This window comes from Hypanus sabinus, unplaced genomic scaffold (assembly GCF_030144855.1).
Source record: "Hypanus sabinus isolate sHypSab1 unplaced genomic scaffold, sHypSab1.hap1 scaffold_699, whole genome shotgun sequence".
In the NCBI taxonomy this organism is placed as follows: Eukaryota; Metazoa; Chordata; class Chondrichthyes; order Myliobatiformes; family Dasyatidae; genus Hypanus; species Hypanus sabinus.
The window spans coordinates 198741-218949 of NW_026781551.1; the positions used below are offsets into that span (position 1 = coordinate 198741).

A 20209-nucleotide genomic window follows, 5' to 3' on the forward strand; every position below is an offset into this window, starting at 1 on the left:
GATCCACAATATTAAACAACAGTCTAGTTTAAGTCTAACATCAGCAGAACAGACTCCTCCAATGCTCAGTGACCAGGGTTCAGTCCTGGGTGCGATGAGCAGCCGCAAGAACTGCAGAATCTGCCAGTAACAGTCCCTCATGAACCTGCAGCTGCCTTCAGTCACCGTGATGGTTAAACATTTAACACGGAGCTGATTTGAACTTCCTCCCTGATGTGAAGTTTCTGGTGTTGCAGCAGCTGGGATGATTGAGTAAAACTCTTTGCTCACTCCGGACAGAAATGTGGCCTCTATTTATTGTGAACTCACCGGAGCATCACAAGGTGGGTGAACTGAATGAGTCTCTTCCCACACACGGAGCAGGTGAACGGCCGCTTCCCAGAGCGAAGCTGTCGGTGTATCTGCGATGGCCGACTGAATCCCTTCCAAAATGAGAGCCAGTGAATGACGTCACAGTGCTCTGAACGTCATGGCGATGTATCCAATCAGATCACGGACATGGACACGTGCTCGGGCTCTCCTTTTCGCGAGTGAGGCGCTGTCTTCTCCAGCATCTCCGCCTCCACATTCAAGAATCGGCGGCATTCAAGCGCTGGTGAACTGACAGATACAGCGGAGTGAGTGTCGCTTTAAGTGCCTGAGGGAGGCGCGGCTGTGAGGTCACAAACGCGCTGCAGCAGAGACAGAGGGGAGGAGGGGGGAGAGAGAGTGAGGGAGAGAGGGAGAGGGAGAGGAAGAGAGTGAGAGAGACTTCAGCTTGTCACTGCTGTGCCCAAAAGATTGGGTTGATCATCGGCACGCAGTGCACAACAGATGTCTGGCTGTCACTTCGTATAATCCTTTTGTGGATTTGTTGGAGTGTCTGTGGTATCACTTTTGTTGGCCCTTATCTGGAATCGGGGTGTTCTGTGGTAACCACTTGAAGACGATATTCCTGTCACTGTCACCTGGTGATATTTCTAAGTGGATTTCGTAACGAATCGACGGATAAGATCTTCGGCGACTGTTTTCTCGTTTACCCAGCGTGGAATGTGTGTGGAATTCTTCGTAATTGCCTTCTCTCTACATGTTCGTGTGGATTTACAAATCTCTCCTCTCACTCACATTTTCCGTGGATTACTGAACTTTTCCACTTTGCCATCTGAAGACTTTAAGTATTGTTTCCCAAGCTTGATAGTTTAGGAGCTAGATATACGCATTACACTGTTAATTGCTGTTTATTTCGTTCAGTCTTTTAGATTTGGAGTATATTCTAATGAAGAGAGTGTTTTTACCATCGAAACCAGACTCCATTAGTTATCTGTTGCTGCTGGTACGTAACAATTGCAACAACCCAGCTGTCTGAGGCACAGTCCTTTAAAATTGGTGAAAATGACACAAAACGTTGAAAAGAGCGGGAAAGAAGGAGTTTAACCAACTTCGTCCGGAGACCTGAACAACGTCACAACCACAGTGAGCTCATCGTCTTGTTCAGCCCGGAGAAAATCATGCAGGGAATTCATGCAGGTGTATAAGATGATGAGAGGCATTGGTCCTGTGGATAGTCAGAGGCTTTTTCCCAGGCTGAAACGGCTAACACGAGGGGGAATAGGGTTAAGCTGCTTGGAAGTAGGTACAGGGGAGATGTCAGAGCTAATATTTTTAAGCAAAGAGTTGTGTTTGTGTGGAATGCACTGCCAGCGACGGTGGTAGAGGCGGATACAATAGTGTCTTTTAAGAGACTCTTAGATAGGTACATGGAGATTAGGAAAATAGAGGACTAGGCGGTATGGTAATTCTAAGCAATTTCTAGAGTAAGTTACATAGTCGGCATAACATTGCGGGCTAAAGCGTCTGTAATGTGTCGTAGATTTCTATGATTCTATGAAATTCAAGAGAAATCTCCTATCCCACGGAGTGGTGACTAGTTGCAACCTGTCATCTCAGGGAGAGTGAGAGAGGAACGGCAGGGGTAGATTTTGATATACTGATATGGAACAGAAACACTGCAGGAGCCAGATGGGCCGAGTGGCCTTTCTAGTGTACATTGTGAGTGTGGTAGAGACAGTAAGTACCTGAGACACGGGACCTGATACAGAATTGATTTATCTTTCACAGATCCACAATATTAAACAACAGTCTAGTTTAAGGCTAACATCAGCAGAACAGACTCCTCCAATGCTCAGTGACCAGGGTTCAGTCCTGGGTGCGATGAGCAGCCGCAAGAACTGCAGAATCTGACAGTAACAGTCCCCCATGGACCTGCAGCTGCCTTCAGTCACCGTGATGGTTAAACATTTAACACGGAGCTGATTTGAACTTCCTCCCTGATGTGAAGTTGCTGGTGTTGCAGCAGCTGGGATGATTGAGTAAAACTCTTTGCTCACTCCGGACAGAAATGTGGCCTCTATTTATTGTGAACTCACCGGAGCATCACAAGGTGGTTTAACTGAATGAGTCTCTTCACACACACGGAGCAGGTGAACGGCCGCTTCCCAGAGCGAAGCTGTTGGTGTATCTGCGATGGCCGACTGAATCCCTTCCAAAATGAGAGCCAGTGAATGACGTCACAGTGCTCTGAACGTCATGGCGGTGTATCCAATCAGATCACGGACATGGACACGTGTTCGGGCTCTCCTTGTAGCGAGTTTCCTGCACTGTTAAAAGTTTACAAAGCACGTCAGTGCGTGAAGGACAAGAGTTTAACTGAAATAATTTGAGTCTTCATGGTGCCTTCTGATAAAAACACTGTCACAACTCAAAACATTTTGAAGGAACAAAGCTTCATCTTTTAACTGGCCACAGTTCCGGTATCAGGAACAATATCAGGAACTCTCGGCTTCCCTCTCTGTGTCAAAATGGATCATTCCTCCCTTCATCAGTCTGTGACTTGGCTCAGTTTGTCTGTCTCCTTCGCATTCTGAGCATGCGCCACACACAGACTGAGATCACATTTTATTTACACGGCTGTGACTAGAGACTTTCTGATTATTATGTCCCTCCCGGCATTTGACGGTGGTAAACTCAAGAGTCAGCAATGGTATTGAACATCAGGAGTAGGTGATTAGGCTTTTTCGTTGGAGATCGATAAACTGCCATTAGTGTGTGTCTGGATGAGTTGGTCGTTTTCAGACTGGAAGGAGGTAGCGTTTGGAGTTCCCCAGAGATCAGTCCCTGACCATAGTTGTTCACAGTTTAATGTCCTTGCGGAGGCAGCGAGATGTGAGATGTCCCAGTCTGCTGGTGACGCAGAAAGAGTGGAGTTGGGGGAGGGGAGGCTATTCACATGCAATTTCGTAGCTTTGCAATCAGTACATAGTGCACTGTGGGGCTGCAGTGGGGGGTCCAATCTGCTAGGTAGATTTGCTGACCACGGTACACTGATCCGCCGGATCCCAAATAATAACGACGCAGCCGACAGAGAAGAAGTCATCACCCCGACACAGTGGTGTCAAGAAAACAACCTCTCCCTCATTGTGACAAAAACACAGGAGCTGGTTGTGGATTACAGGAGGAATGGAGACAGGGAGCAAATTCATCATTTCCAAGACTGTTATTGACACAAAATGCACATTTTAATATTGATCATGACACAATGTATTTTATATATTGTTAATGACATAAAGCATATTTATAGATTTTTACTGACAGAGATTCGTATAATTTATGTTCCGTGTGTTATCTGAATGTACTTGCCTGTGATGCTGCCACAAGTCAGTGTTTCTCTGTTCCTGTACGTTCCCGTACTTGTGCACTTGGCAATAAATTCAACAGGACCTGAGAAATCTCAGTGAGATTTGATTCGTGATGATCATCTTGGCAGCTCGGTAGGTCGAATGTAATAGACAGTACACTGTTAAATGCAAAACCCTGAACAGTGTCGATGATCAGAGGGATCTTAGACTCCAAGTTCATCGCTCCCTGAAAGAGACTGCACAGATTGATCGGGTGGTTAAGAAGGCAAATGGCATGGTTGTCTTTATTAGTTGAAGCATTGAGTTCAAAAATCGGGAAGTTGTGTTGCGGCTGTTACGAGCCTGCGGTCGTACTGTGACTGTTTCTTTAAGAGCGCCGGGGTGAGGAGGCGGGACTATGACGTCAGTCACAGGCTGACAGCGCTGACTTGTGGACCGAACCATCAGAGAGAGAGAGCGATCTGCAGACAGGCAGTCGGCCAGTCCAAAGAGAGAGAGAGAGAGACTGGAAAAGCTGATGGCTTCAGTTAGTCGCAGCTGAGGCTTGGAACTCTCCTATGCCCGCAAGAGTGGGTTGATCATCGGTACACGGAACCACAACGAATGTGTGTGGCTGTCACTTCGTATAATCCATAGGAGTGGATTGTGGAATATCTTATGTTAACCCTTGCCTGGGTATGTTGTGTGGTAACCCCTGGAAGACGGTATTCCTGTGACAGGTCACTTTCGCTGATAACTCGTATGTGGACGGATTCAGCGGATAAGAACTTCGACGGCGGTTGGTTGAAGTAACGGCCTTTTCTCTGCGTTTCACCCTGGATCACAAATATCTCTGTCCCATCATTCCGTGGATTACTGAACTTTCCTACTTTACATCTCAAGACTCTAAGCTTTGTTCCCTCAGTCTCGATAGTCTGGGAGATATATTTACACACATATACACATATCACTGTTAACTTCCCTTCATTTCGTTAAGTTACTATATTATAAGTCGATACTACTAAAGATAATGGTTTTAACATCAAAACCAGACTCCAGTGTGAACTCCAGTGCTGCTGGTTCGTTTCTAAAACGCCACAGTTCGTAACACAGTTTTATAGAACTAGTTAGACCACATCTGGAGTGTTTCACACAGTTCTGGTCGCCCCCATTCTCGGAAGGATGTCGGGGCTTTGGAGAGGGCACAGAAGAGGTTTACCAGGACACTGCCTGGATTAGAGGGCATGAGCTATAACGAGAGGCTGGACAAACTTGTGTTGTTTTCTCCAGAGCGGCGCAGGCTGGGGTGAGACTGGATGGACGTTTATAAGATTACGAGAGGAATAGATAGAGTGGACAGACGATATATTTTTCCTGGAGGTTGAAATGTCTAATACATTTAAGGTGAGTGGAGATGTGAGCGGCGTTTGCGTCTTTCCACAGAGTAGTGGGTAAACGGACATCTGTCTGGGAGTGAGAGACCAAAGCGGCCATGTGATCCCGTTTCCTGTTCACGTTTCTCTGCAGATCTGCAGCATCTGCGGGTCACTGCTCTACCTATACGTGTAGCTTCATCTTTCCCCGTTCAGACAAGGCAGTGAGATCCGGATCTGTCACGTCCTCTCGTTGAGGTGGACAATATGGTTTTTTTTCGGCAATATTTTCAGCATGTTTCATTCCACTGTTTTTACCTGCTGAAGTGCTGCCGATGTTTCTGGGTGTCTGACCCACTTATGTGAGAATTTAGCTTTTTATAATTATCTGAGCTTCTCATAAATGTGTGCAGTTCAGTTAAGCTTCACTCCACTACTTCCAAAGCAACAACCCAGTCAGTCAAACAGTCGGCACAGTTAAAATAGTTTATTATATCTTTTTTTCATTTTGTACTATTTATATAATTTAACAATGTGATATTTATATTCTTATATTAAATCACAATTGTTAAAATCTATGGTTAAAAATTAGGTTCTACTTCTGAACGTATTTCATGATATATGCCGGTGCTATTAAACCTGATTCTGATATTAATATGGGAGACCCAGCACTAGTCACCTGATCCCACTTACAGCAGATCGTAATGAGAGATTAAAGCCTTTTCTATTTATTTGCGTTCCTCAGAAAGAGAACTGTTCAGTTTCCTTCTGTGGTTCCAGAGCAGAAGCTCAGTCTGTCTAATATTTGCACACAATTAAAATGGGGAATTTTATTATCATCATGTACTGAACGACAGTTCAAATCTTCCCTGACGTACCATCCACACAGATCGATACATTACAACGGTACATCGAGCTGATATACGATAAAACAATAACTGTAACAAAGCATTATTGCTGCAGAGAAAGTGCAGTGCAGATAGACATATGGTGCAGGGTCAAGTCGAGTTACATTGTGAGGTCGAGTCCATTTTATCATTCATTTGGCTTATAACTGCAGACAGGAAGCCGTCCTTGAGCCGGGTGGTTCGCTTTAAGGCTTTTGTATCTCTTCCCCGATGGGGGAGCGGGTTTGCAGGAAGAATGTACAGGTTATGAGGTTCTTTGTGTACATGCCCTGCTTTTCTGAGGGAGAGGAAGTGTACGGAGAGTCCATGGAGGGGAAGCTTGTTTCTCTGATGTTCTCTGCTCTCCAAAGTTCTCTGCAGTTCCTTGCAGTCATGGGCAGAGCAGTAGCCATACGAAGGCGTGAAGTATCGACAAGAAGCTCAGAGACCTCGGCCTTCACCCTGCCGTGTGTCGCTGGATCCTGGACTTCCTGTCAGATCGCCGGCAGGTGGTAAGAGTGGGCTCCATCTCCTCTGTCTCTCTGACCATCAGGACACATACCCCACAGGGTTGTCTCTTTGGCCCTCTCCTTTACTCTCTGTGCACCTATAACACTGTGTTGCCACCCACAGCTCCAATCTGCTAATGAAATTGGCTGACAGCACTACATTGATTGGCCTAACCTCAAATAATAACTTTCAATCGATCAAATGCCTCCCGACAAGGTTCGGTCCAAACATACTTTTCACGCTACTTCAGGAGATTTGTCAGAGGAAGAGTGATAGCAGCAAAGTTCTTACGAAAATATCCATCCATTCCCAGAAACCTTCTAAGAGTCTTCTTAGCAGTCAGAATAGGAACTTGAGAAATTGCCTGGACTTTAGCCCGAACAGGAGCCAACTTGCTTTGACCAACAACATAGCCAAGACAGGTCACAGTGGCATGGCCAAATTCACTCTTAGCCAAGTTAACTGTAAGGTCGTCCTGAGAAAGCCTGTCAAACGGCTTCTCTACTGCAGTGATATGCTTTTCCCAAGTGTCACTCCCTGTGGCTAACTCATCAATATAGGCATCTGTCTGTTCTAACCCTCGAATTACAGAATCAATCATTCTCTGGAATGATCCTGGACCATTTTTCCTTCCAAAAGAGAAAACATTGTGTTCATACAACCCAGAAGGTGCCACAAATGCAGAAATTTCTCTACCTCTGTCCGTCAATGGAACACACCAATAACCTTTCAACAGATCAATCTTTGTAAGAAATTTAGCTTTTCCAGACTTATTGATGCAATCATCCTCCCTAGGGATAGGAGAGGATTCTGTTTTTGTTACTGCATTTACCTTCCCATAATCAGTGCAAAATCTAACACCACCATCAGGTTAAGGCACAATAATGCAGGGTGAGCTCCAATCTGATGCCAATGGACTAATAATACCATTTTCAGCATATATTCAATTCCTTGCTCAGCCATTTACACTTTTCGACGTTCATGCAATATGGGTGTTGTTTGATCGGTTTGGCTTGACCAATATCTACATCATGTACTGCGACCGTGGTTTGCTTGGGAACATCGGGAAATAAATCTTTAAACATCAGGATTACTTCCTTCAGCTGTTGTTGTTGCTTTGGCTGCAGATGAGCCGACTTGTTTACAATGTTTTCTGGAACAACCGAGTTCATTAGCCTAACTGGGACCCTGTTTGACTTGTGAAAATTCTCAGACGAGTCAATTGTTTCATTCTCAGTTGCCAGATTCATATGTTTTGACAACAACACTCACAGATGGTGCCTGCTTGTCAAAATAAGGAGTTATTATATTTATGTGTACCACCTGTGTTAGTTTACGTTGGTCGGGTGTTTTAATAGCATTATTCAGGTCATTAATTTGAGAAACTATTTCAAGCACCTTATCTCCGACCTGGTATTTTCTTTCTCAAGCTCACTTATCAAACCAACACTTCATTTTGTTTTGAGAGATCTTTAAGTTTTGTCTCACTGGACTACAGACTTGGTGTAGTTTATTCTTGAACTTCTAAACAAAGTCTAACAAGTTAACATGTACATCCCCATCAATCCACTGTTCCTTTAACAAGGACAAAGTTCCCCTCACTATAAATTTTAAAAAGGGTTCACCGAATGCAGGTATAGAGCAGAGTGGGGCCACTGGCGTGACCTGATTTGGTTTACCCACAACTTGACATGTTCGACAGCTTCTGCAAAAGGTCACAACATCTTTCCTGAAATTAGGCCAGTAGAATTATTTCATAACTGTTTACAGTTTTATTCACTCCAAAATGTTGACCTAATGGCATACTGCGGGCCAAAGTTAAAATTTCAGTCATATAACTTTAGGAACTACAACTTGGTGAACAATTGCCCATTTCTCACTCGCTGGTATAGCAGGTGGCCTCCACTTCCTCATTAACACTCCATCCTTGAGATAATACCCTACTGGCACTTTCTTAGTCTCATCATCTGAGACTGCTGTTTCTTTTAAAGCTTCAATCTCAGGGTCTCGGTTCTGTTCTGCTATAAACTCCTTCCTACACAGGGATAAATCTTTCTCATCAGACTTACGACCTGAAATTGAAACAATGAAGGCAGAAATTCCCTGACGTCATAACATGAATCCCGATTTTGGCTATTATGGGTATCAGAATCATGCTGCACAGAACTGTCTGCATTGGCAGACTTTTTAGCCATACTTCGAGTTCCTGCGCAGGAAGCATAAATGTTAAAATCCCTCTGTGGGTCGTCAGTGGTTGTCTTAGTTGTCAACAGCACTGCAGGAACAATTTTAGGACATTCCCTAACAGCAAACTAACATCTTCCAATGGTAAAATGGAGTATAATCCGATTTTAACAGGTCACAAAACCAACCCTGACAGTAAAGTTACCTTGTACAACAGCACAGAAACCATGCCACCCCCAATGCATTTAATAAGATTTACCTCACCAGTGTTAAGTCTCATCACCAAACTTTAAAATGCTGTCTAATATAAGTGACTGAGAATCACCAGTAACTTGAAGAATTTTCACTGGTTCTTGGGTTCACCCTTCCTTTACTAATACAAACCCATTTAACATAAAGTGATCAAATCCTTCTTAATTTGGACAGAACTCTCAGTCCATAACTGAGCCTCAACAGAATGTTCAGAACCCTATGGGTTTACTGGTGCTTCAACAGACTGATCACAGGCATTCGGGACTGCCTCCTTTTCCTTTTTCTTCTTCAGGACAGAACAATTAGCCATCATATGACCAGCTTTCTTACAATAGTAACAAGCAAGACCAGAATATTTCTCTTTCAACTGCTTCCCTTCATCCTTACGCTTGTCACTAGTCCAAGCTGTAATTTCTGGTTTACCCTGGCGATCCCTGGCACTCTTTTGGAAACTCTTATTCTGGGTAAACTTAACCTTATGAGTTAAAGCAAACTCATCTGCTAATCTAGCAGACTCTTGCAAAGTGGCAGCATCCTTTTCATCTAAATATGTCTTTATGTCATCAGGGACAAACTTTATGAATTCTTCAATTAAAACTAACTCTTTCAAGCTATTAAAATCATCATATATTTATCATCATCATATATATCATCATATATGTGCACCAGCGATCAAAACACACAGACTTCTCATAAGCAAATTACAGATGTCCGGTTCACAGGTTTCCACAAATTTCTAAACTTTTGCCTGTATGATTCTGGGACCAACTCGTAAGCTTTGAGCACAGCCTCTTTCACTATGACATAATCATCTGCTCAATGAACTGACAAAACAGAATAGGCTTGCTAAGCCTCCCCCTTAATTACACTTTGTAAGAGAACCAACCCTCTTTTGGCCACTTTAAATTCTAAGCAACCTTCTCAAAATGCTGTAAGTATTTATCAACCTCTGTCTCATCAAATGGAGGTACCAATTTAATTTACTGAATGGCCTCAAACTTATCACCAGAGTCTAACGCTAGACCACTTTGCTGCAACCACTATCTTTTCCAGCTCGAATACCTCTGTCTTTCTGCTTCCTCCCTCTGTTTTTCTGCCTCGATAGCCTCAAATTGCATCTGCCTTTCCGCAGCCTCCATCTTTAATTTTTCTCACTCGTACTGGAGCTCAAGCTCACTAGGTTTACTTTCAGGAAACACCTCCAACTCCTCCACTTTAAAAACACTCTCAGATATATAATGTTCAGCTGTTATCCTCTGCAACTGTGCCCTCCTCATTGTCAATTTCAACATAACAAGTTTTATCCTTCTAGCAAGACAACAACTCAATCCGTCTGGCATCCTCTAATGCCTCAGAGGTTGCCGCTTCCAAACAATAATCAGCATCCGCTGCTGATTTTCCACACACAAATAAATCAAAAGGGATTTCCCCAATGAAATCGATAATTAATGACTATGCCCCCATAGATGTTCATATCCCAGATGCAGGCCCCAATTTTGTTATGAATTGTAAAGCTTTTGAAATGAATCAGCATCAATAGACTACACCTGAAACAACACACACACAAAATGCTGGTGGAACACAGCAGGCCAGGCAGCATCTATAAGGAGAAGCACTGTCGACATTTCAAGCCGAGACCCTTCGTCAGGACTGCCTGGAGTCTGGAGTCTTGAGATGGTAAATTATGAAAGTTCAGTTCAACCAGGGAATAACTGATGAGAGAGATATTTGTAATCTAGGGTAAATGTAAAGGGAAGGCAATTATGTCGAATTCCACAGGTTCCATGGTGGTAAAACAAGAGAACAATCACTGTAGATTTTATCTGTCACCCTTCCAAATCCACATACTAATTACCACCCAAAGTGACTTGTCACAAGGGGTATCATCTTCAAATGAATTACCACACCACACACAGGCAAGGGTTAACACATCAGTGGTCTTCATAGGATACCCCAAATCAGATCCACTCATACGGATCAAACGACGTGACAACCACACAGTTGTGTACGCTGAATCGATAATTAACCCACTTTTGTGGGCATAGGGAAATTCCAAACAGTGACCCTTGGCACCTATTTCCCTTGTATCGATCCTTCCATTTTTCCTCCTTCATCTCCTGACTCTGAGTGTCTGTGTCCTCAGCTAAAACTAAACAAGCTGGGAGTGATGTAAACAAGCTGCAAATCAGACTGATTCACCTTCTTAATCTCTCTCTCTTAAAATGACAGTCCACAGCAAACAAAACCTAGGGATTCATAACAACTGACTGGTGTGCCAGTAGTTGGGGTGACTGAGTGAATCCTATCCCACATTCTCAGCAGGTAAATGGCTCCTCTCCAGTGTGAACTCGCTGATGTCTCTGTAGTGTGGAAGAGCGACTGAATCTCTTCCCACATTCTGAGCAGATGAATGGCTTCTCTCCAGTGTGAGCTCGCTGATGTTCCAGTAATCGGAATGACTCAGTGAATCTCTTCCCACAGATGAAGCAGATGAATGGCTTCTCCCCAGTGTGAACTCGCTGATGACTCTGTTGGTCGGAGGAGCGAGTGAATCTCTTCCCACATTCTGAGCAGGGGAACGGCTTCTCCCCAGTGTGAACTCGCTGGTGTTCCAGAAGGTGGGATGACAGAGTGAACCGTTTCCCACATTCTGTGCAATTGAATGGCTTCTCACCAGTGTGAACACGCTCATGTCTCAGTAGGGTGGAAGATTGAGTGAATCCCTTCCCACATTCTGAGCAGGTGAACGGCTTCTCCCCAGTGTGAATTTGTTGATGACTCTGCAGGTGGGATGACTGAGTAAATCCTTTCCCACATTCTGAACAGGTGAATGGTCTCTCCCCAGTGTGAACTCGCTGATGACTCTGTAGTTGGGATGACTGAGTAAATCTCTTCCCACATTCTGAACAGGTGAACGGCTTCTCCCCAGTGTGAACTCGCTGATGACTCTGTAGGTTGGATGGATCAGTGAATCCCTTCCCACAGACTGAGCAGGTGAACGGCTTCTCCCCAGTGTGAACTCGCTGATGACTCTGTAGGTGGGATGACTCTGTGAATCTCTTCCCACAGACTGAACAGATGAACGGCTTCTCCCCAGTGTGAACTCGCTGATGTCTCTGTAGGCTGGATAAATGAGTGAATCTGCTCCCACAGTCTGAGCAGGTGAATGGCTTCTCCCCAGTGTGAACTCGCAGATGACTCTGTACTTGGGATAACTGCATAAAACTCTTCCCACATTCTGAACAGGTGAACGGCTTCTCCCCAGTGTGAAGTCGCTGATGACTCTGTAGGGTGGATGAATCAGTAAATCCTTTCCCACATTCTGAGCAGGTGAATGGCTTTGCCCCAGTGTGAACTCGATGATGTCTCAGTTGGCTGGATAACTCACGGAATCCTTTCCCACATTCTGAGCAGGTGAACGGCTTCTCCCCAGTGTGAACTCGCTGATGTCTCAGTAGGCTGTATAACTCACTGAATCCTTTCCCACATTCTGAGCAGGTGAACGGCTTCTCCCCAGTGTGAACTCGCTGATGTACCAGTAGGTTGGATAACTCACTGAATCCTTTCCCACATTCTGAGCAGGTGAATGGCTTCTCCCCAGTATGAACTCGCTGATGTCTCCGTAGGTTGGATGTCTGAGTGAATCCCTTCCCACAGACTGAACAGGTGAATGGCTTCTCCCCGGTGTGAACTCGCTGATGTCTCCGTAGGTTGGATGCCTGATTGAATCCCTTCCCACAGACTGAACAGGTGAACGGCTTCTCCCCAGTGTGAACTTGCTGGTGAGCCATTAGGTCAAATGACTGAGTGAATACTTTCCCAGAAATTCAACAGATCACCAGCCTCTGCCTGGTGTGGTGTGAACTGACTGGTGTGTCCACAGGTCCAACTGAATCCTTTCTCACACACAGAACAGATGAATGGCCTTGCCCAGTGTGAACTTGCTGATGTACCTTCAATTGCGATGACTGAATAAATCCCTCCCCACAGTCTGAGCAGGAAGGATGGTCGAGTGAATCCCTCCCCACAGTCTGAGTAGGAAGGATATTCGATTGAATCCCTTGCTCCACTTCTTAAATATCCAGACAGAGACAGCAAAACTGGCATGCTGTGTTTGAGATTCCCGGTGACAAATTCCTTCTCATTTTTATCCTGTGAAAAGATTTACAAAATCCATCAATGGATTTAGGACAACATTTCAGATGAGATTACTTGAGTTGCCAAGGTTTGATCTGGTATCACACTGTTACAGTGATGTTCAACCCAAGTTGGACAGAGAAATCATCTCCTGACTGGGCAGAGTGCTGGAACCTGGAATGACCATCAATTCCCTGATACTCTTCCTGTCTCTATAACAATGGGGCATTTCTGCCGCCTCCAATCTGTGACCTGGCTCATTTTGACTCTCTCCGTTGGTATTATTCCCTGTTCCTGTTGAGCAGTATGGGTGCCTGGCCCATAACTGAAACAGTCTCACACAAATTGTCTTTGTGGATGTGCACCTGGGATTTTCTTTTATGTATTATTAACTTAAAGTGCCACAGTTTTAACACCATATAAAAAAAATTTGTGCTGAGATGAATGGTTGGTCGGCACAGCTGTTAAAAGGGGTTAGAGTAAATTTTTGTAATATTTCAGGTTCTTGTAGAAAAGTACAACACAGAAACAGGACCTTTGGGCCATCTAGTTTTGTGCTGAACTATTTAAACTGCCACTCCCACACCCCTACCATCCAGGTACCTACACGAACCTCTTAAATGTTGAAATCGAGCTTGCATGCACCACTCAGGATGGCTGCTCATTCCAAACCTATATGACCATCTGTGTGAAGAAGATTCCCCTCATGTTCCCCCTAACATTTCACCTTTCACCCTTGACCCCTGGCCACTGGTTGAAGTCCCACCCAATCGCAGTGGAGAAAGCCAGCTTGCATTTACACTATCTGTGCCCCTGTACCACAATCAAATCTCACCTCGATCTTCCACATTCCAAGGAATGAAGTCCTGACCTGTTCAATCTTTCCTTATAACCCAAGTACTCCAAACTTGGCAACAGCCTTGAGAATTTTCTCTGAAATCTCTGAAACTCTTTTAAATCTTTCCTGTAGGTAGGTGACCAAAACATCACACAACACTCCAAATTAGGCCTCTTTTACAAGTCAACATAATATCCATCTATTGTCAGTATTTGGTTCATGAAAGCCAATGGGCTAAAATCTTTCTTTCCGTCACTATCTAACTGTGATACCACTTTCAGTGAATTAAGGACTTGTATTCCCAGGTCCCTTTCTTCTGCAACACTCCTCCGTGCCCGACCAGTCACTGTGAAAGACCTCCCTTGGTAGGTCATACCAAAGTGCAACAACTCACACTGGTCTGAATTAAATTCCATTTTCCATTTCTCAAACCATTTTCCCAGGGGGTCCAGATTGCACTGCAAGCCATGATAGTCTTCCTCGCTGTCCACTACACCACCAGTTTTGGTGGTCATAAATCTGCTAATCCAGTTAACCACACTATCATCCAGATTACTGATATAGATGACAAACCACAACAGATCTTGCACTGATCCCTGTGGCAACCACTAGTCACAGGCCTCCAGTCAGAGAGGCAACCATCTGCTACCACACTCTGGCTTCTGCCAAAGACAGTGTCTCATCCAATTTACTATCTCATCTAGAATGCTGAGTGACTGAACCTTCTTGACCAACCTCCCATATGAGACTGTGTCAAGTGCCTTGCTAACGTCCATGTAGACAACATCCACTGCCTTGTCTTCATCCACTTTCCTGATAACTTCCTCAAGAGACTCTGTAAGACTGGTTAGACATGGCCTACCATGCACAAAGCCATGCTGTCTATCCTTAATCAGTCCACATCTATCCAAATACTTATATTTCCCGTTCTTGCACATACGTTCCAGTAACTTTCCCACTATTCACTACTAGTCACCACTCCGTTGGTTTGGAGATTTCCCTTGAATTTCATAGAATCATAGAAATCTATAGCACATTACAGAACCTTTGGCCCACAGTGCTGTGCCGACTATGTAACTTACTCTAGAAGCTGCCTGGAGTTTCCCTAGCGCATAGTCCTCTATTTTTCTGAGCTCCATGTAACTATCTAAGAGAGTGTTAAAAGTCCCTGTTGCATCCGCCTCGACAACCGCTGCTGGCAGTGCATTCGACACATCCAACACTCTCTGTTTAAAAAACCTACCCCTGATATCCCCTCGGCATATATTTCCAAGCACCTTAAAACTATGCCCCATCCTGTTAGCCATCTTAACGCTGGGAAAAAATCCTCTGGCTATCCACACACTCAATGCCCCTCATCATCTTATACACCTAAAAAAGGCTCTAAACATTAGCAAGGAAATTATACATTGCTTTGAGGATTTGTTGGAAGTAAACAAAATTATGAGGTTAAAGATAGGGTAAATGCAAACAGCTTTTTCCACTGAGGTTGGGTGGGATGACAACCAGAGGTCATGGGTAAATGGGGAAGGTGAAAATTTAATGGGAACATGTGGAAAAGCTCTTTGCTGAAATGGTCGTGAGAGTGCAGAATGAGATGTCAGCACTAGTGGAGAATATGAGCTCGATTTCACCATTAAGAGAAGTTTGACAGGTACCTGGATGGTAGGGGTATGGAGGGTGATGATCCCGGTGCAGGTAGTTGCATTAGAGAGATTAAATGTTTTTGGCATTGACTAGATGGGCCAAATAGCCTGTTTCTCCACTGAACTTCTCCATGTTTCTGTGACAGAGAAGCTGGCCAAACTTGTTTGGAAGAGAAAAGGTTGGAGTGACAACAGAGCAACAATGGCTGGAGTTTCTGGGAGCAATTTGAGAGCTGAGTGATCGATACATCCCAAAGACGTGGAAGCATTGGAAAGGCAGCAGGGCACAACCGTGGGTTAAATGAGAAACCAAAACCAACATAAAAACAGAGGAGAGGGCAAACAAAAGAGCAAAGGACCATAAGGAAGCTTTTAGAATCCAACAGAAGACAACTAAAGGAAAGTCAGATGAGTTCGGGAGTGGAATTATGAAATGGTTGTCATTAATGAGTTTTGGTTGCACCCAACAGTCCGCGGCATTTAGAGGAACGAGATATCCAGGGCCTCATTATCTCTTGAAAACCAAGATTCCCTGCACTAGTTACCATTCAACTTTTATTTTGTCAGACACATACAAACTCTACACCCTTAAAATTTCTTTCTGAAGAACTCCCACTTACCAAGTTCTCCTTTGCTAAAGAACATCCTGTCCCAATCCACACTTGTCAAATCCTTGCAAATATCATAAAAATTGGCCTTTCTCCAATTTAGAATCTCAAGAGAGGTCCAGGCCTCTGCTTTTCTGTATTTACTTGGAATCTCATGATCAGTAGATACAAAGTGTTCCCATACACTAATTTCTGTCACTCGCCCTAGATCACTTACCAATAGCTTATTGCACACTTCTACATCGGGAATTTTACATACTGATTAAGGTAGATTTGATAAGCCCTACCCCATCTAGTCCTTTTACAGCCTAGGATTCCAGTCAATAAATGGAAAGTTAAAATCATTCACTTTATCAACCTTTGTTTCTTGGCATAGTCCGCAATCTCTCTACAGATTTGTTCCTTGAAATCCCTCAGACTGTTGGGCGCAAGCAAGTCCAAGTAATGGCTACAATATCGTAATTTCATGTCCTGAGGTCTGAATGACATCTGTTTGGTGTCAAAAAAAGAACCTTGCCCTCAATGTCACTGAAACAAAGGAGCTGGCTGTAGACTACAGGAGAATGGAGACAGGCTGACCCAGGATCTGGGGTTGAGAGGGTGAACAGCTTTAAGTTCCCTGGCACACACAACACTGAGGATCTCACCTGGTCTGTACATACTGGCTGTGTGGTGAAAAAGGCACAACAGCACCACTTTCACAGCAGGCGGTTCAGGAAGTGTGGGATGGGGCCCCAAATACTAACAACTTTCCACAGGGGCACAATTGAGAGCATCCTGACTGGCTGCATCACTGCCTGGTATGGGTGCTGTACTTCACTCAGTTGCAGGACCCTGCAGAGAGTGGTGCGGACAGCCCAGCGCATATGTAGATGTGAACTTCTCACTATTCAGGACATTGACAAAAACAGGTGTGTAAAAAGGGCCACGGTGTAAAAAAGATCATTGGGGACCAGAGTCACCCCAACCACAAACTGTTCCAGCTGCTACCATCTGGGAAACGGTACCACAGCCTGAAAGCCCGGATCAACAGGCCCAGGGACAGCTTCTTCCACCAGGCCCTCTGATTGATTAATTCATGCTGATACAATTGTACTTTTATTTATCCTGACTGTCCTGTTGTATATACTATTTACTATAAACTATTATAAATTTCACATTGCACATTTAGACAGAGACGTAACATAAAGATTTCTACAACTCATGTATGAAGAATGTAAGTAATAAAGTCAATTCGATTCAATTCACCCTCTCCACTATCTGCTGTGTCATTCTGACTCCAATCCTCCCTGCAACTTTAGTTTAACCACCCACCCCACAGGGGAGCACTAGCAAGCCTTGCCACTAGGATATTCATCCCTTTCTACTTCTGTTCCACTAACTAACAAATCCCCTATCACCCCTTTGACTTTCCTCTGCCAGGTAATTCCCCCCAACAGTTTCTAAAGTGTCCACCTGTTGTTGTGTGGGATAGCAACAAGAGTACTCGGCGATGGTTATTTAACCTCATTCCCCTTCCTGACCCTCACCCAGTTTCCTGCGTCCTACACCCTGGGTACAACTCACCTCTCTGCTCGTCATACCTATCACACCCTCTGACGCTTGGATGATGCGGAATTCATCCATTTCCAGCTCCAACTCCTTAAAGTGCAGCTGGATATACACCTTCTACGTGAGGGCGTCAGGGACACTGGAGGTCTCCCTGCCTTCCCACCAATGTCCCCTCCAATTTGTAATGACCAGTGTGTGCAAAAACCTTGTACTGTACAATTTTTACCCAGTGACAACAACATGTGCAAACTGAATTTTATATAGAGAGGTATTCATTTCAACAGCGAGCAAGTCACTGTCAGTAAGAACTTTAATCTCCTCTGGTTGAGTCTTGATTGAGTTCATCAGCACTCTCACACAACCTATGTAACAGGTTAATGAAGGATTTACTCGCCACAGCTTTTGCAAACCACCTATTTGTGATTTTCTTGCTAAATGATGCTTTCAATTTCAGATTTCCAAATATCACTCCTCTTCTTCCCACTTGAAAATTCCCCAGCAACTCTTGCATCACCACAACACACACAGTATTGTACATAAATATTTCCCCTGAAGTCTCACCCAGGTGACTGAAAGTGGTGAACTCAGTGATGGTAATGCCAAGGAATACTTCCTTTAAGGGCAGTAGTCTGTCTCCCTGGAGTCTGGCACATTTGTGATGTGAAAGCTACTTGTTGGCCAGGGCAAAGGTGTTTGATATCATTATGTAGCCAGACAGAATTGGTGGAAGCATGTTTTCACCCATCCTGATAAATCCCCAGGGTATGGCCAGGAGCTCCCTCGGACCCTGTGGGAGGCAAGAGCAGAAATTGTAGGGGCCCCAGCAGAGATAATTAAGTCATCTTTAGTAACGGGGTGGTAATAGAGGATTGGCGAATAACCGAAGTTGCTTTGCTTCTTCACATAGAACAGAGATATCTACAGCACATTACAGGCTCTTTGGCCCACAATCCTGTGCCGACCATGTAACCTACTCTAGAAACTGCCTAGAATTTCCCTCGCACACAGCCCTCTATTTTTCTATGCTCCATGTACCTATCCAAGAGGCTGTTAAAAGACCCCATTGTATCTGCCTTGACAAACGCTGCTGGCATACATTCCACGCACCCACCACTATCTGTGTAAAAAAAACCTTACCCCTGACATTGCCTCGGTATCTATTTCCAAGCACCTTAAAACTATGCCCCCTTGTGTTAACCATTTCAGCCCTGGGAAAAAAACCTCTGGTTATCCACACGATCAATACCCCTCATCATCATATGCACCTAAAAAAGGCTCCAAACATACACAAAGAAATTATACATTGAATTGACGACTTGTTAAAAGCATATAGTACCATGAGAGTATAGAAAGGGCAAATGCAAGCAAGAGCTGAGTGATTAATATATCCCAAGGAAGTGAAAACATTGAGGACACAACAGTGGCTGGAATGAGAAGCCAGAGCCAACATAAAAGTCAAACAGAGGGCAAACAAAAGAGCAAAAACTATTTGGAAGGTTTTAGAACCTAACAGAAGATGACAACAAAAAAGTCGGATGCGCTCAGTGTGTGGAATTGTGATTTGTAGTCATTAATGGATCTCAGTAGCACCCAACAGTCTGAGGCATTTAGAGGAACAAAATATCCGGGGCTTCAATTTCTCTTGAAAATCAAGGTTCCCTGGACCAGTTACCTTTCAACTTTTACTTTGGCAGGCACATACAAGCTCTATATCCCCAAAATTTCACTTCTGAACAAGTCCCATTTACCAAGTACTCCATTGCCAGGAAACAGCCTGTCCCAAACCACACTTGTCAGATCCTTTCTGATACCATCAAAATTGACCTTTCTCCAATTTAGAATCTCAACCCGTGGTCCAGACCTCTCTTTTTCCATCTTTACTTTGAATCTCATGGTATGATGTTTAATAAATTCTGTCACCAGCAGCCCTGGATCATTTCCTAACAGCTTATTGCACACTTCTACGTCGGGAATTCTACGTACTGATTAAGGGCACATTTGACAAACTTTACTCCATCTAGTCCTTTTACAGTATGGGAGTCCCAGTCAATATATGGAAAGTTAAAATCACTTACTGGAACAACCTTTGTTTCTTGGCATGGTCTGCAATCTCTCTACAAATATCTCTAAATCCCTCAGACTGTTGTGTGTAAACAAGCCCCAATAACGGCCACAATATCATAATTCCCTTTCCTGAGCTCATCTGGCTTTCCTCCGATGCTTCTTGCATTGTGATATACACAGCTCAGCACATTCATCGCACCACGCTCAGCCATTTGATTGCTGACTCTGTCTGAGGTCTGAACAACATCTGACTGGTGTCAAGAAAACAAACTCCCCCTCATTGTCACAAAAACCAAGGAGCCGGTTGTGGATGACAGGAGGAATGGAGACACTCTAACCCCTCTTGACATCAATGGATCTGGGGTTGAGAGGGTGAACAGCTTTAAGTTCCTCAGCAAAAACATCACCAGGCATCTCAGATTGTCTGTACATACCGGCTGTGTTGTGAAAAGAGCACAGCAGCACCTCTTCCACCTCAGATGGCTGAAGAAGTTCGGGATGGGGCC

At 44.2% G+C, this 20209-nt stretch overlaps 1 protein-coding gene across 1 annotated transcript; it reads right to left on the reverse strand.

The window, feature by feature from the left end:
- Positions 1 to 10930: 10930 nt before the first annotated feature.
- LOC132389908 (gastrula zinc finger protein XlCGF26.1-like) lies at positions 10931 to 13008 on the reverse strand. Its single transcript, XM_059962471.1, has one exon. The coding sequence runs from the start codon at positions 12648 to 12650 to the stop codon at positions 11175 to 11177; it is 1476 nt and encodes a 491-aa protein (XP_059818454.1). The 5' UTR covers positions 12651 to 13008; the 3' UTR covers positions 10931 to 11174.
- Between the last annotated feature and the right edge of the window lie 7201 nt (positions 13009 to 20209).